This window comes from Anabas testudineus, chromosome 2, assembly GCF_900324465.2.
Source record: "Anabas testudineus chromosome 2, fAnaTes1.2, whole genome shotgun sequence".
Classification (NCBI taxonomy): Eukaryota; Metazoa; Chordata; class Actinopteri; order Anabantiformes; family Anabantidae; genus Anabas; species Anabas testudineus.
In genome coordinates, this window is record NC_046611.1 from 23309366 (window position 1) to 23327071 (window position 17706).

At 41.0% G+C, this 17706-nt stretch overlaps 1 protein-coding gene across 1 annotated transcript; it reads left to right on the plus strand.

Moving 5' to 3' along the window:
* Positions 1–7432: 7432 nt before the first annotated feature.
* Positions 7433–17579, plus strand: LOC113163932 (xin actin-binding repeat-containing protein 1). Its single transcript, XM_026362999.1, is given in 11 exon segments — positions 7433–7766; positions 8028–8202; positions 8329–8416; positions 8536–8904; positions 8977–9055; positions 10773–10918; positions 11131–11178; positions 11535–11918; positions 11920–16201; positions 16524–16654; positions 17467–17579. Coding segments are annotated over 9 exon segments (5634 nt in total). The 5' UTR covers positions 7433–7766; positions 8028–8074; the 3' UTR covers positions 16634–16654; positions 17467–17579.
* Positions 17580–17706: the final 127 nt, after the last annotated feature.

Consider the following 17706-nt stretch of genomic DNA (forward strand, 5'->3'; position numbering starts at 1 on the left):
TATTCTTCTCTTGTTTGTGCACGAACAATCAAGCAATATCATACTGGTAATGTTTAAAATACATCTGCAACAAATGCACATGAAAGATGAATAAATGCTGCAACAGTGTGAGGATATTCAACTTGATTGCATCATATATGTACAGTACAGTAATATCCTGCCCTTCATGAACAAGGACTGCATGTCAGCAGCCTGCACAACACTGCCCCCAGTGGAGAGGGTCAGTACAACCAGTAGGAAATTACCTGACTGCATTCAAGCTAATACTGTAGTTTCTATATTTTTTTTTCCACTTGAGTTGTTTTGTGTATTGATGTATGATTATATGTGCTGTAAGTGTTGTTGAATTGAATTAAAGGATTCTGTTATTTTTGCCACTACTGCATGAGATGACCTAAGTGTGGACGTGAGGTTTATACTCATCTATTGCGAACAAATAAAAGGTCAAGCACGCAAGAAAAGAAAACATTTAGTCCTCAATATACAATAGGTCAGGTTCTATAAAAACAAAATCATTTTTTGATGTCAAACCAATGCTACAATACTACTACTATTACAAATCCAATACTTTTGGGGGGGAGACACAAGCTATAGATAAAGGGTTTGGGAAGTATGAAAGTAATCAAAGAGGCATCTAAGGTGTCTTCAGAGAATTACACAGCTTAACTTTTTTGTATTAAAATGTGGATTATACAATGTTCTCCCTGGTTATTAAATGTCAATAATGTGGCTTCTTGCAGATACACGGTGCAGATAAGGGCCTATTTGACAGTATTGCAGTACAAAGTGTCACAGGAACAGATAAGCGAGTACAGTTGGCCCCTGTTCGAGTTTGTACTGTCTCTACGCAGGACATTCCAGAAGCTGCGCTGTGTGACGTCTCACATACGGGATCACATTTCAAAAGGCACGGCTCCACTGGCCCACAGTCAAACCACAGACCTCTTTCTCGGTGCAGCTGATTACTTGCCAACTTTAAATAAATTCAGGACTGGCTTATTAGATAAAGGCAAGTGTGCACACAGGAGCAATTCATTCCTCAGAAACAAGAGCGGAACCTGAACAGATACACCCCTTTTCCTCTTCGGGTTTCATGTGACTATACGCTGATGTATTTTGTGCCAGCCGTCTTTTTCCCAAGCTTCATAAATTTACTCTAATAACCTCATATACTTCACTTCGCTCCCTCTACACCCTCCTCCCGTTTTCTCCTCCTCCTCCTTCTCCTCCTCCTCTTCCTTCTCCACTGTGCCCAGCCTCGACTGGCGCCACAGCAGGGTCATCTGGGGTTCCTCTGCAGAGGGGAACGCATAGAAACACAACCGGTACATTTTTACAGCATGAAGCCATGAATGAATCACACACAAAGTACAAAACAAAACCCAGCAGCGCTGACCAAGAGGATCTCATTAAACACTTTTAGGATTCATTGTTGCTCATATGCTACCAATTATACCCAATGCATTCAATAGGTGTTTAACTCCCCCGTGATAATTATCTCCTGGCAACCTTGGATCCACTGGTGGCAGAGTTTGCCAGCTGTTTGGTTGGTGTATCCTTAGAGAGCAGGCAGAGAGTACCCTGATGCAGTGTTGCCGTGTGTTGACAGAGGAGGAACAAAGGTGAAGCTGTGAGTACAAACTGTGCACACAGACAGGAAACCTGATATTCCAGCTCTCAACACGGACTGAATCTAGAGGGAGGGAGAGTGTGTGCTTGTGTGCGATATCAACAGCAGAGAACATGAAGTCCTGCAGCAGGACGAGCTCTCCACAGACGGGTACGCTGCATATGTGCGTGTGTCTGTTCTCTTTTGTTGCACGGTACGTCTGCGCCACAATTAATCACCCTCGACTGAAGTAAGTTCAGAAACTATGTCAGTGCAGAGTTTAACCTGCTTTCCCATGCACTCCCACTAGTTTTAACAAATGTGAGCACCCAAAAACATCAAAGAGGAATATTTAAATATATGCAAATCACTGAAATGAATCAAATTAATTGCGTGCACTTCCACAGATATTCCTCATCAATAAAAAAGCAGCTCTTTCTAAGTTAATCAGGCAAGGAAACATGAATACTTGCAGTTTCACTGACTGATTAATACTGTCACTTGCTTTAACTGTTGAACAAGAGCTGTGTTTGTGACCATGTACAGTTCAGTGCAGTGCCTCTGCGGGCTGCCCCTGACCCAGCATTGTTATGTGAAACCCTGGGCACCATGCTCCAGTGCTCAGCAATGCCGTCACCCCCTCCAGGCATGTAGCAAACACAGCCCTTTGAGTGGCCAGCAAGCGGCTGCCCTCCTAAGCCCTGCGAAGCAGCTTAGAGCTCCGACTGCCTCCACAGCGGTCACACGTGTGAAACGTGCACTCTCGCTGACACACAAACACATGCTGGGAGGCTTGCCCCTGCCTGTGCACGGTCGCAATGAGAAAGGCAGGGCTTGTGCAGCTTCATATGGACAGAGAGGGGACGGGTTAGGTCAAAGTCACTCCCACTCAGCTGTATTGAAGCACGTTCCTCCTGCACACACCTGCAGAAAAAAGCATGCAGGGACACAAGGACAGGGAATACAAACAGAATCTGCTGCTGCTCACCACTACTCATGTTCTCCACAGGAAAGAATGAGGGACAACTGTTCCAGCAAATCATAGCCATGTGTTTCTTTGGTTCTGGAAAGAAAACATTTTCCCAATGAGACATAGACTCTTTCCATCATATGCTGGACAGAAGTGAACTCCTAAAACTCTGTTTCTTCGCTATTCTCCAAAACACGATGCAGCCTGGGTGAACTGCTACGTCTCATTAGTATCATTACTCTATAGGAGCCAGAAAAACTGTCTAGTTTCTCTGACAACAGAAGATAAAGCATGTTTTCAACATGTTTTGTTATTTCTCCTGCAGACAGGAATATCATCAGAGTTACAACGGGTTGATTTTGATTTTGGTGATTTTAGACTTTTTGGTTTTTTTTCCACAGTAAAAGTCAAATAAACTACTAAAATATAAATGTAAATACTGTGAGCTCAGCAACCGTAGACCAGCGGTGATGCTTCTTTTTTGCAGGACGTCTGGTGATTTCTTTCTCAAAAGTTTTGGCTTCTCTCCAGTTGCTTCTTTAACATGTGCCTCAGCTAAAGAATAAATATGTACAGACCTATTCTGCCCCTTTCCTTCTCTGTTCCTCTTCCTCCTCTTCACTTTTCATGCTGAGGGAAGAATAAGGAAGCAGCCAGTAGCAATCAGTGGAAGGATTCACCGAGATGTACAGAGGATCTAAACTTATGCCTAAACGTGGATTCAAACCGGTAGAACCCATGTTTGCTTTCTTTTTTTTACCAAGTTCACCACAACAATAAATTTGAAACCTCAGTCAAGTACCGTCAATGCTCCTTAGTGTCTGACAGCTTCACATGCAGCAACTCAGATCTAGTAATATGTGTAAATACATGATCAGTAACAATACTGTGCTCATGTTTGCACTATTCACCTTATGTTTGCTTGCAGATTGTAAAAACACATTTAAAGTATTAAATTAGTTGCGCACTTGAAGTAAGCATCTAGAAGGACTCACAGGTGTTGTTTTTGTTCATGCATTAAATGAGACTATATTAAATATGATTCATAGCGTTACAGTTAGAAGTGACTGGGGTTTTGCATTTCTTTATTTCAGCCCAGTGATCATCCAATGCATCTTCCATATTTTGTCATTTGGCAGAACAAGCAGGGAGCCTTCATCTGTTCTCTGCGTGTTTCTGTTTTGGACTTGCACCCGGAACATTTGCTCTTACGTCAAACACACCCCGACAAGCAGATGAATGCACAAGAATGCATATTGACACAGAGCTGATGTGATGTGTATTAATAACTAATAAACTGTAGTGTATGACCATCCACAGTGCTACAGCTGTCAGCAATACTGCTGTTGAAAAGTGTTGTTCATGTAAATGTGTGTGACGTAAACCAGAAAAATGCTTTATATGTCACAGGCTGATGGTTCGTTTCTAAACTTAAAAAAAATATCAAAGTTAACAAGAATTAAAGGGAGAGTTCATTAATAATTAATTAATTAGAGCTCGTATAAAGTCAGTTAAAATATACTATTTATCTCCCTGCTTGTATGTGTTTGTCTCTTCTAGGGTGGTCTCATTTTGAAAGGAAAACCAAACTCTAAACTACAGATGGTGCATTTCATTAATTGGGCTTCATCTTGGCATCAAAGCAGGCTGGCCAAGAGATGACTGATAAATAAGTAAGATATCCCTAAATGTGCCAAAAATTGTATGAATAATTACTTCTGTGGTGTAATTAGCAATAAGCTAAGCTACCCCACACTGGCTAACAGAAGCCAGTGATTAACATTATAAGTAATGATAATTTCAACTTTTTTTTTTTTTTTTTTTTTAATTAAAAACATAAGCACGTCCAGGAATGGCAGGTCTATTTTCTCAACAGGCTGTGAATGAACCTCAATTACATGTTAAGCAGCATCACTAGCAGCAGCATCATGAATCATACACACACACACACACACTGCTGAGTCACACACACTCTGCCCTCTGTGTCACGATGCATGCATATATTCCCCTCTCAGACAAACTCATGACTGCCGGCCGTGTGACGTGCACTGTGTGTTGTGTGTCTGGCACCCACATCCACAAACAGGTCAGGTCAGGATCCTGTAGCAATGACAATTAAAGTAAAAAAGAAAATAGCCAGAGCGGGGTTAGGAGAGGTGACAGAAACAATGAGATGAGTTAATAGCTCTCTGATACGTGGTGAGATACATTAGTTCTGCACGTAAACTGATTTTGCTGTCTGTGAGTAAAATATATTCTGGCGTATATCACTGGCCAAATAGTATTTTGCACATTTGTTCTTATCTTCCTCGACTATCTGCTCTCTGTTCTCACTGCTGTAGATTCAGGGTTATTTTGGTGCACTCAAATAACCTAGTTTGGTGCTTTGACATTCACACTGTAATGTTCTCACGTCAGCTGTATGTGGGTAAGACAATGCAGAGCAGTGTTTTTAATAGTCTTTACTGCCCCCTGCTGGACGCCCTGTATAGTCTCATGCTTGAACAACATGAAAAGCCAATTGTTTCTCTGTTTGCATGTGTGGCTTTTTTTTTTTTTTTTTTTTTCATTCAAGAAAATGTTCACACAAAGGGCACACACAAACCCAGGAATACAGACAGGCGCGTTTCTGCTCTTTGCAGCCCTCCGTCAGTCAGTCACGGAGTGTTATCTGCAGGTATTTGAATATATTCCTCCAACCAGCCGCAGATCCTCCCTTTTTAAAACAGCTGGCTGGTGTAAGCAAGTGTATTTAAAACACAGACAGGGCCAGTAAACTTCCCCTAATAACGGCGCACAGTTCACAGGCAGAGGCAGCACATTGCTTATTCCCTTTCATCTCTCCAGCGCCTCAGAGACAGAGACAGGAGTGGGTTTTGAAAGGGAGGGATCAGGGCTACAGTCAGAAAAGGGGGAGACAGCCAGGCTGAATGTTTCATTTTTGCCCCAGGGGTGTGTGCTGCTGCTGTTGCTCTCTCTTTGTCTGAAGACTGATTAACAGAAAGGCACGACTAAAGAGGGTGAATATGAATTGTGTGCTGCCGACAGAAGCTGCCATTGTCTCACTGCATTTTACAAGTGTGTGAAAGAGAGGGAAACCCAGATAACAGGCACTACAAATGTGTTCAGGCCGAGTAAAAATAGAAACGCCACAGTGTGAAAAACACTCAACAAGTTGAAGTCCCTGCGGTTAAGATTCTACTTTAATAAAGGTGCAGAGGTGTTTGCCGCATAACGAAACCTGCAGGATGCAACCGTGACATGTTATCTCAAGGCTTAAAAATGTAACAGATTAAGATAAATAAGTAATAAATAAATAATAACTAATTAGTTGTTAACTGGCAACTCACAAAATAGAGTGGGAAAAAGCCATATTTAATTCAAAAAATCTAGTGAAGGAGATGTTTGACAGGATGGAAACACTAAACTAACATTTTGAAACATAACACTGCCGAGTTTCCCCAACACAAATTTAACCAGACATAAATATGTATTATTGTTATTGCCCATAACTGTTTGAAGAGCTTTGCATAAAATCATCTTTTTAAGATTTATTTTGTTCATTAGTATGTGTCTGTGTGAGTTTAACAAACCATGTCAAGTTCATGTGGTCTTATTGTAGTGAAGATGTTTCACCACACGATGGCATTGCTATCAAAACTGACTATCATTTCTCATGCAGTATAAAAAAATGCACTGTAATTATATCATGCAGTACCAGCCAGAAACAGAATAATCACTACAGTATGGATATGAACTGTCGTCCTTGTGTTTAGTTAAGTTAAATGTTTAAGCTGCGTTCATCAGTCAGGGATCATGTGTGCGTTTCTCTGCTGCTGCAGAAGGTTTCGGGGGGGTCTAGTTGGGTCTGGGGTCAGTATTAGTGTTGAAGTTGTCAGCAAGGTCAAGAAGGGACCAGCGCTGCCTCCTGCTCTCACTTGACCCTGAGGGTCAGCACATCTTGGAATTCCTGGGTGGAGACGAATTCCCACATCACTTGTTTCACTGGCTCCTCGGGACAAAACCTCAGTCAGCTGCAACCTAATTTAACAACTAAGAGAAACTTCAAAAGAAGCAGTAAAAGCCAAGTATTTAATTCTACTGGTGTTTTCTGGCTATTTTGATGATGGGATTTCAAAGAGGCGCTCAGACTCTTTCCATTTTTAAATTTGTGTGGTCTAGCTAATTTTAAACTGCTCCAGTCAGAAGAAGTCTTTTCTGTCCTTGTTTGTTTGTGCCGACAATGCAATGATTTATTAAGTTAACTACATTACAAATACACTCAAGAGAGGAGATCGACACTGAAACACATATGCCTTTTGCATTCACTCAGCTTTCCAAGAAGTAGCAACATTTAAAATATAAACCTACACCAGTGTCAAAAACTCATTTAAATGCACCCATGTGAACATGTGATTCTGTACTCAACAAGGCCAGACTTTGACAGTTAAGGCAGAAATCCTGATTAGGAATTTAGGAAGACTGTAAAAATTATAACCTCATGTATAATGCATCTTTAACAGCTACACTTGATGATGTTTCCGTGATGAGTGCTACAGTGCACACTTCTTTAACCACAGTGCATGATCCAGTTACACGTTAGTTTAACAAACATTTAGAAGCATAATAGTTCAATTTATTCGTATAGTTCAGAAATGCAACACTGCCCACACATTTACAATGCAAATTTATCACAGTTCTTTTATGCTCATATATTCATATATTGCACTGTAAATGTTTAACCTGTGAACCTCCGTTAATGTGTATCTGCCAAAACCTGGCCCACACAAATCAACACACCTGTGTATTATCATAAGTCTGTCACAGAGTACTTGTTCTTTGTCTAAGGTTAACTTGTACTGCCGAAACAACCTAACCTCCACTCCATAAAGTTAATCTCATTTTCTCTTAATGGATGATATCAAACGCTGAGACAGGTAGGAGCCAAAACTTTAAGTACAAAAGATGGTTGATAGAGAGTCAAAAGGGACGTGTTGGATAGATGTTGTGCACCAAGAGGAATCAGTGTTTAAGGAATTTATGTCCCGTTGTTTGCTACTCTGGACATTTTCATAGACAGTCTTTAGTAACGAGGAGGAAATGGACTTTGCTCACACCTTGTGCAAGTCTTGTGATGCTGCATAATCGCAGCTGATCTTCACAGAGAACAGACGCAAACTGTCATCTGTAAGGTAACGATAAGATTTTTTTACAAATTCCATCTTACAGAAAACATTACTTTTATCTCTACATGATGTAGTGCACAACATCCTGCAGAACAACGCTACAGCTCATTCATTCCATGGTCTGCATTATTGATGTTACACATGGATATTTTTAATGACTTAGAGGGAAATGTTTAATGATCCGACTGTGATATCTGTGGTCTACAGAGAAAATATAATCACAGAGATAATATCATCATTGATTATCTGTCTTGCATGTTAGGTGATACGGTTATTTGCAAATTGTGTGTTGCTTTGAAATGACTGGTGATGGAATGGAAGAGTAACCTTCGACGCACCCAGTCACTGAGGAGCGTCTCCTCGTCGTGTGACAAGCCGACCTCTAAAGAGTCAGGGCTGCAGGACAAGAAGGCATCTGTGTCCCAGCTAGTTGCCAGGTAGCTCAACAGCATCTTTCTAACTCCTTCTACATTTAAGACAATTACAAACACGGCCCAAACCTGTATAACGTGCAGTGCAGATTAGTTATTACATCATTAATGTGGATTTTATGTACATAACAGGTATCAAACCACAGTGGAAGTAAATATTTCTACTCAAACAACTGTGGTCGACAATGGGGAAGCAAAACCAAAGCAAGTGTTAACTGAGGTAAACTCTGACTTTCCACTGTGGCATGTGAGCAGTTTGGACACTTAATGTCCAGCATATAGCAAATAATCAGTGCAGATGCATGCAAACATTTTTCTATATATATATATCACCGTCAGATATCACCATCTCATGTGGAGAGTAGAGACACTCGTCTGGAGTGCATGATGAGGAGAAATGATGAGAGAGTACGGCCTCGAGCCAAAACCAATTTGAGCCGGAGTAAGTCGATGGGAAGCCTTCAAAACAGCACCGGGTCCATAGAGGCCTTAAAGGCTCTGTTTGAGTCAAAGGCTGCCATGCAAAACAAAGTGAAGAGCAGTTTCAGAGTTCCAAACGCCACGTCACACTACAAGACAGCGGACGTGTCAGTGATGAACGGTGAAGCTGCAGAGCTAAAGAACACCATAGAGGAACCCAAGACCCAAAAATGTGCTGATGTTGTTGATGCTAAAAGCAATGCAAAAATGGATCATATGACTCGAAAGGTAAATAAAAATAAACATAAGGACAATAGTCTAGTTAGTTGCAGTGAAAGTTCATCATTTCTCTCTCTCTAGATGATCAATCACAGCCGGACAGAGAGGAGAAAAACAACCGGGAGTATTGACTTTGAAAAAATCACAGCGTCTCAAACTGGTGAGTATCAAGGTGTGCTCTGTCGTGAACTGGCAGCCTCCCTTCATCGTGCCTAATAAATCTGGTGATTGAAGGTTATAGTGTAACTAAACATGAGAGAAAGGCATTTCTTAGATCAGGCAATCGCGTCTCAGTTTAATGACATTTAGCTGGCAGAGTTAACAACTGAAAAACACAACAAAACCAACTAATAAAACGTCCAGTCATATGACAGCAATAAAAAACATCTACAAATTAACTCAGCGTATACACCTTCAAGACATAGGTCCGTTTATAAGCCCAAATAAGATGATAACTACAGCCCACTGAAATGACACTGGCATCTTGCTCTCCAATTTAAAACCTTGAAATCAAATACTAAGTAAATTATCACTGAGTAACTAGCGCATAAAATAAAATATTATCCAAACACATTTTGTTTGTGATCCACTAACAATGTTTAGCATCTCCTATCAACTAAACTCAGTGTCTACATCTTTGTGCGAATGTAAAAACCTAAACAACACCCACGCTCCCTGGCAAACATTTCCCTGGAAAGCCCACAGCTATGACTAAGGTCAAAGCTGTGGACGGTATGAATGAAAGCACAGAAGTGAAATGGAGACGGATAACAGCCCAGTGACTGTACAGGATGCTGTGATTGACTCAACCTGGTGTGGGCATGATAGGCCACTCCAGAGCAGGACGGAAATAGCCGACATGGTACAAGTCCTGAATAACTGCAGGAGGGTGAAAGGGTCAGCTGTCACTGGGGCAGAAATGAGACAGAGAGAGAGAGAGAGAGAAAGGCTATGTGCGGCAGAGGCTGCAAAACCAGACTCAAAGCAAGTGGAAATTAGACCAACATCAGACCTCAGAGATTTAAAGAAAAGATAAGAAGATAAGGAAGTGGGGCGCTCTTCATTTTCTGTGAGTACAGATTAGTATTTTGGCTTGCATGTGGTCTTGAAACGTCTGTAAGCACACTGATGCAGATGATTACACACATACATGGTGGGTTTCTCAGTCTTGTTTAACTGAATATAATGTGATGCAGACACTTTAAATCTCTGTAGGTTGTCCACAGTTCACTAAATCCTCACGATAAGGAGCTCTCGCTTTATACTTAAATCATTATTTTTGCTCTGCTATGTTTCCTCGTTGGCAGCAGCTAGTGGCTTATCGACTTTACTTTACCAGCAGAAAGCATTTTAAGACGTGTTATGTGTGTTTACCTTTGCTCCTCTCTGCTTAGTCAACTTTTGCTGCAGTGACTTGCTTGTCCTTTAAACCGTCAGTATGTGTGTCAGTGGAGTCAGGTATCTGTCCCGCTCCACCACAAGTGGTACATTTATAACACAACCACATGGCAGCTGTTCAATATCAGCTTAGAAACTACTATTACTAGTGTTAACTATTAACACACATTAATATACACACGTTCATATATAAATCACTCATTGTTATAAAAATGTCTCACTTCATTTAACTGTTCAAATGTTCTCTCTCGGGCACATGATATTGTTACAGTCTCCAAAAATATACAGAACTTCACATTGGCATGAGGCAGCTGCCTTTCTGACATCTAACATTAGCCAGTAATTAAAGAAGGACTAAATTATGGATACTTAACGTGAGTTAACACTTTAATCACAGCATAAGTGCGAGGTTATTGTCAACCTGAGGTATTGAAAACCAAAATTTAAGACATTAACACTGTTACGTCTGATGTTTTCAGATGAAAAGAGAAGGTCGACTGCAGACTTCAGAGAGAGCTCCTTTATCCACAGCAAGGAGAAACTGTGTGTCTCAGTCAAAGCAATGTCTGCTCTCTATCTGTCAAAGGTGGCACCTCAGGAAGCAAACCACAGCCTTTTGAAACTGGTAAACGTCTGTTTACAGTGCTCTATTCTTTACTCTATTCTTTACTCTCCACAATAAATGATTTTAAGAATGTTGATGTTAGAAATCACAGTGCTAGATGTTTCCCTCCGAGGAAAACCTGTCTTACAGCAGGACAGCAAGAGTGTTTGTGTGACACAACAGATCTGGAGCTAATTATTGTTTGACTTGAGATAATTATTGTTTCCATCCAGGCACAAAATCAGTCATCTGAATCAGAGAAAAGAGCAAAACTAACCAAGGTAAGTTAGTATTCCAGACTTTTTGCATGATGTTTGCATTGAATTTGCATCGTTACAAAAAACATCTTACAATATGAGTCAAGAACCTTTCTTTGACAGAAGGGATGTTGGATGCCATTCACTCAGTGTACTCTTCTCACTTTAATTTTTATTTATTTATTTGCAAATGCGTTCATTGTTGCATTTCCTCATTGTTTTGGCGTCTAACCCACTGACATCTGGCATGAGGAAAGCAAATCAACTGGCATGCTTTGCAAGGTAGCACGTGGCTCTCGTTGCTTGTTTGCAGCATGATTTTCACTCTGATATCGGATATCAAGGAGTAAATGATGAGACCATTACTTTGTTGTTCTAAGATGGCAGAAGAGCCCCAACAAAGGAAAGATGACTGTTGTCCAGTTCCTTCAGCCAAACTTCAACCAGGGTCAGAGGAGAGCTCTGATGAACATTCCCAACAATCAATGCCATCCCAACTTTCCAAAGAAAAGTTATATGAACAACGGCAGAAATGTGAGCTGAGACGACTCCTGAAGCACACTCACCCAGAGTTGAAGATTTTGAATGAAGTTGTGGATGAGGAGCTCGCTGAGGTTTTGAGCTCAGACACTGGGGTGACAGCTGGTGAAACTGGATATGAGGGAGAGGTCCTCTCAAGACGGCTGATATTTGAGAACTGTGCCCTAAGTAACAGCGTATCTGCTTACACGTCCAAAATGCACATGAATGAGGGGAAAAGCAGAAAGGGGTGATGTTCGTAAAGCATCAGCTGTGTTTGAGGAACATAAGGAGAAACCATGCAGTGAAAGTGCTTCAGGGATCGTGGATGATAACAAAATGTTTGCTTCTAGTCCAGATTTTAACAGAGAGTTTGAGGAAGAAATGAGAAGAATAGATGTTCAGGCTACCAGGAGGATGTTCGAGAGTCAATCTGTGAACACATCTAGGCCAAATCCAGATAATAAATTCAAGGGCAAAGTGTCTTCTGCTGGGGATGAGACAGGAGCAATCCAAAAACAGAAACAGGAATTTGAAATGTCTGGCAAAGACAATGTGAACAGTGAAAACAGTGGTGACACTGATGTGACAGAGCAGTCCCATAAACATGTGTCATGTGTTCGTGTCACTCGTCAAAACACTGACAATGAGTTTTCTGACAGGGGAGACGTTTCTACTGTGGAAACAGTCTTTGAAGATCGCCCTACAAGTCTTTTAGGTCCAGAAGGATTCGAGGAAATGATCAAAACAAGTGCAGATCTTTTTAAACACAACCCGTTTATCTCCACAAACATAGACAGTGAAAACTCCTTTGTGCGTACATCAATATCCCAAATCCCAGCAAATGCCAGTGGGGCAGCTGAGGACCGTCTAATAACTAATGTGAAGAACAGAGCCCATCTGTTTGAATCAATGCCATTCGACAAAATTAGGCAACAGAACGAGGATGAAATTGAGACAATGGTAGAGAACATTAGGGAAACACTGGACTGTCTTTATCGCGTTAAATCCATTCATTCAGATGGAGCCATCATTGAGGTGAATGAGACAATGATGGCTAAAAAGGCTAAATTCTCACTGGCAGAGAGTGGGCCAAAGATTAAATATGATGAGGTGGCTGAAGGTGGTGTACAAAACTTCATACTCCAGCTGCTGCCAAGGGCAAACCTAAAGCCTCAGATCACTTATTTAAAGGAGGACAGTAAGGGAAGTATGGACGCCACAGTGGTGAGTGTACCGCTGTATCACCATCTGTTCACTACCAGCCAAGACACACAGTTTAAAACTGCCAACATGGTTCAGCTTGTTGAAGATATTCTCAATCAAGATAACTCTCTGAGAAAAGGTGTGATAATTCAGATGGACTCAACCAATTGCCCTGAAGTAATTGTTTATTCTCTCTACAATTACTTTGATGAGGAAGATGTCAAGAGTTATAGACCTCCACAGGGAAACACTGCAGAGATTGACGAACCAGAAAAAGAGATAAGTGGTACGAGCAAAACAGAAAATCAAGGCATAAGAAAAGGCATTATCATATCAACCATGAGCTGCTTTACAGAAACCCCTCATGATCAAACGTGCACAGGATCAACGAGGCCTGAAGTCACAGTAAAAGGGAATGTGAAACTGTTCAAGAGTTGTATTGAAAAAGGTGATTTGGAGTATTTGAAAACTCTTCAAGCTGTGTCAGCAGTGCAAGAACAAGAACCCACTTTGAATCATACTGAAGGCATAGAGTTTCCTCATGACCAGAAAGGAAACCAGGAAGAGGAGAGTGCTGCAGAATGGGTCCCAGTGGATATAAAAAAACTGAAAAGCTTGTTCTCTGGAGGACAAAGACAAATCCAAACAAAGCAAAATATCCATGAAAATCGGGCCCAAGTTTCTCACGAGTTTACAGGTCAAAATGTGCCACTTAGAAAGAGTCATTCTACTAAATGTGACATAACTGTGTCCTCCCACAAGCAAGTAAGAAATGTTGTCAGGGAAGAAAGTAATTTCACAATGCCACCCTCATATCAACAACTTGCACCACAGAATGAAGACCTGGTCCACCAAGCTGAATTAGTTAAGGTAGGTGACAACGATGACATCTCTAACCTCCAAACTGCAATCCACAACCTCCAACAGTCCACAACAGAGGCCAAATCTTTGCAAGACTCATCACAAGAAGAACAGAAACCCATTGATCAAGTATCTTCTGGAGAATCTGTTGTCTCAGTGACAGCAGGTAATGACAAACACTCAGAATTACCTGAAGAAAATGAGCACCAAAATGAAGGCACATTTACTGAGCAGAGGAGGCCCTCACCATCAACCTCCAACTTCATTTCAAAATGTAAATCAGACCACCAACATGAGGATTCAGCAATATACCAGAAAAACACTCTTTCACTATTGCAAACTACTGCGACATGCAGTGAAGAGGGTAAAAACAGCATGGAGGTGGTCCAGACACACTTTGAAGTCAAGGCCGATAGTTCAGAAACAGCACCTGAACAACAAGAAAAAGGGGAAGAGGACATTGTTTTTCAGGGTAAACTTCAAGAAGCTTTGAAATCCTTAGAGAGATCTAATATGAATGTCACCAGAGGAGATTTTAGTGCCGCTATGATATACAGAAACTCATCCAAACCTCATAAAGAAAGATCACAAAATGTGGCATCTGTTCAAGAATCAACTGTGGAGACAGTCTGTCCTGTGACTGAAGCAAACGCAACTGAAGTACCACTGAGACAAGATTTTCTCAAAGAAGAGGTGACAGCAACAAATGCAGAGACCCAACGGCACAGTGAAACCCAAAATAAAGGAGCAGTCTCAAAGAAAGTCAAGAGGCCTGCTGGTCCAAGACCTGAGGTCCCACCTAAACCTGGGCATCTGAAAGTGAAACAAACAGACTATCAACCAGCCAACACAAATAATCCAGACGCAACCCCAACAAATATAATTAGGTCTGAAACCAAAGAGCAGCTGAAAGATGAAACAGTTCCTCGAGCATTGCCAACAAAATCATTATCACATAAGGAAGACCATATGAAAGACCCATTCAAACTAAACAGCGGTGCAGAAGAAGGCAAAGGTGATTCAATGTCTGCCTGGCTGGAAAATGATGACAGAGATAAGAAGGCTTCCAATCCACCAGAGGCAGAAAAAAAGCACCAGGATTTTCCAGTCAAAGATGATATGATTGAAACAGATGATAGTCATGGCGAAGTTCGTGAGGCACATCAGAAATTTAGAGGTAAAAAGGCATTGTCAGGGAAGAAAGCCCCCGTAAAGCCAAAAAGAGTCAAAATTGCCCAGCCCGACATTCTCGCACATGTGGATCCAGAACCACAACAAACTAGTCCATCAAGCAACAACTCAAACACATGCGGACAAACTGCTGACAGCAATGACAAGCTTGAGAAAGAAACGAAACAAGAAAGCAAAGTTGAGATGAGGGAAAAGAAAGGACGACACGAGACAGAGGACGAGCGCCGTCAGCGGCTGTCAGTTCACATGGATGAGATCATGAGAGGGAACATAACAGCAGCCATGGAAATTTTTGACAACTTGCGAAAGCAGGAAGAACTGCAGAGCATCCTCAGTCGAGTTGAAGAAATTGAAAAGGACACGAGCGAGGTTGACGTAAGGTCTCTGAAGAAAGTGTATGAGAACGTCCCTGACTGGGTTGTCAGCTCGGACAAAAAGATAGAAAAAAAGGCCCACGTGGAACACAGAGAGGAGAAGTCACCATCACTGAAAGACAACACCCAAAACAAGTCCTCAATGGCACATGTTTTTGGAGATCTTGAGAGAGCCAGTGAGGAAATCATGACTCTTAAAGAGCAGACATTAGCTAGACTAATGGACATAGAGGAAGCCATTAAAAAGGCTCTTTATTCTGTGTCTACTTTGAAATCTGACTCAGATATAGCTGGTTTATCATGCCTATTTAAAGAGTCCTTGGGGACGGTGGAAGAATCCCCAATATCTGGTAATATTAGCAAAATAAGCATTGGGTCAAGCAGAACAAAATCACCACAAGCACAAGGAAGCCCTATCTCAAAGGGAAATGCAGCTTTGCCTGTGGGGAACGGTGCTGGAACTGAAGTAGTCTCCGCAAAACAGAAAGCAACTCCACCAACATCACCTGCCTTCATCTCCATTCAGTCGGCCGCTAGAAAGACTGATAGGGCAGAAGCAGTGGCAGAGGTCGCAATCTGCCCAACGTGTCAACACAGCCCAAATACAGAGACAAAATTTCGGACAACAAAGACGCTAACATGCAACAGTCCTGCTCTAAACAGAAAAAGAGACCCCAGGAAAGGAGGCGATAAACAGTCCACTTACAGCCCGTTCAGCCCTAAACAAGAGCTCAGTGAACTCAAGGTGCAGACTGACCACGAGGGGAACAGCATTCTCGACACCAAAACAATAACAGAGAACTATGAGCGCACCGATAACCTTGGTAACCGGTTTTACTCCAGCAAAACATCCACTGTCATCTGTACTGAGCCACAGACTATGGCAGCCTCCCCAGGTGAGGCAGTGGTCAGTCCAGCTACATATCAGATCACAACATACCCAGAAGTCCGACTGCCAGTTAATCAGAAGCCTTAAACCTGTTAGATAAGTGCTGCAAGGTTTTTAGGTTGTTTATGGCAGAGTTGACATGTACATAGTTTTATTTGCTAAGGAATTAGTTTTTTCTTGTGATGTCTGTTTTCAGAGTGTTTTCTTTCAAATGTTTCTCATTTGCCGAAATTAAATATGCGTTTGGTTTTAATTTACACCGTTGTTTTTCTTTATATTAATGAGCATTACTATTTTAAGTAAGGTCATAATGTGATTTTTCTCATCAGTTTCAGCCAACCTGTCGAGAGATGTGCTCGGCGTGTTTGAAACCAGTTTATCCAATGGAAAAAGTAACTGCAGACAAATACATTCTTCACAAAACATGTTTCTGTTGTAAACAGTGCAAGAAAAAATTAAGGTGAGATTTGAGAATACTTGAGGAAAATCACCTGCAAACTTCAAATTTCATTGATGTCCAGCTTACAACAACCAAACTAGCTTTTGTTGAGCAACAGGTTTAAAATCTTTTTTAATGGTGTTGTTGGTGTAGTGTTTTTTAAATTAGTGCTAGCAGCTGTGAACTGACTTCCTGTATTTTTACTGGGTAGGCTACTGCATTTATCTTTCAGAAAAGCAGATGTTTAACTTAGCTGTCAGATTTTTTTATATGAGAATTTTGTAGCAATGCTGAACATATTTTCTCTCATGGCGGCAGTATAACAAATTATATTATTATTATTATTATTGTGTGTGCATGCCCAGGTTATACCTTAACTAGCTGAAGGTACATCAACCTTTGATCCTTTACACATGTGAATAATGACCTTGGGTGATCTTCTTTAATTTGAAAAACATCCTATATTCAGGCCGACTGTAGTTTTAATGTTTACAGAATGTAATTCATGTAAAGTATTTTACTCTTTGAGTAACTGCAGTAACTAGTTATATTATAAACCATTCTCTCTTTTTCAATATTTTGATGTGTCAAATAAAGCTGTGCTGGAACAGAGATATTGATATCAGTTCCACTCTGTGATTTTCATACTATTACAAGTAAAATAAATGAAATTATCTAGGAACCGGTGGTTTAGATATTTAAAGATTTGAGCTTTTAAGACCAATTTCAAAAATAAATGTGAGCAATAATTTCCAAGTCTGTAAATGCTATTAAGTTATCAGTCACACATTTGTAAACATATTAATCTGTGCTGTAACTGCTCATGTTTGTAGCATGTACAGTTATGCACCTCTCCATGGGGACTTCTACTGCATATTTCACTACCAACAACTCTTCAGAATAAAGGGCAATTATGATGAGGGCTTTGGACACGTTCAACACAAGGACCGATGGCTTCTTAGAAATACTGCTGACATGGAGCATGATGAATCTGAGGCATAAATGTACAGCGTTCATGTGAGTATGAGCAGAAAATACACAACATGGATCTCCCTCTATATACAGCATGTTTC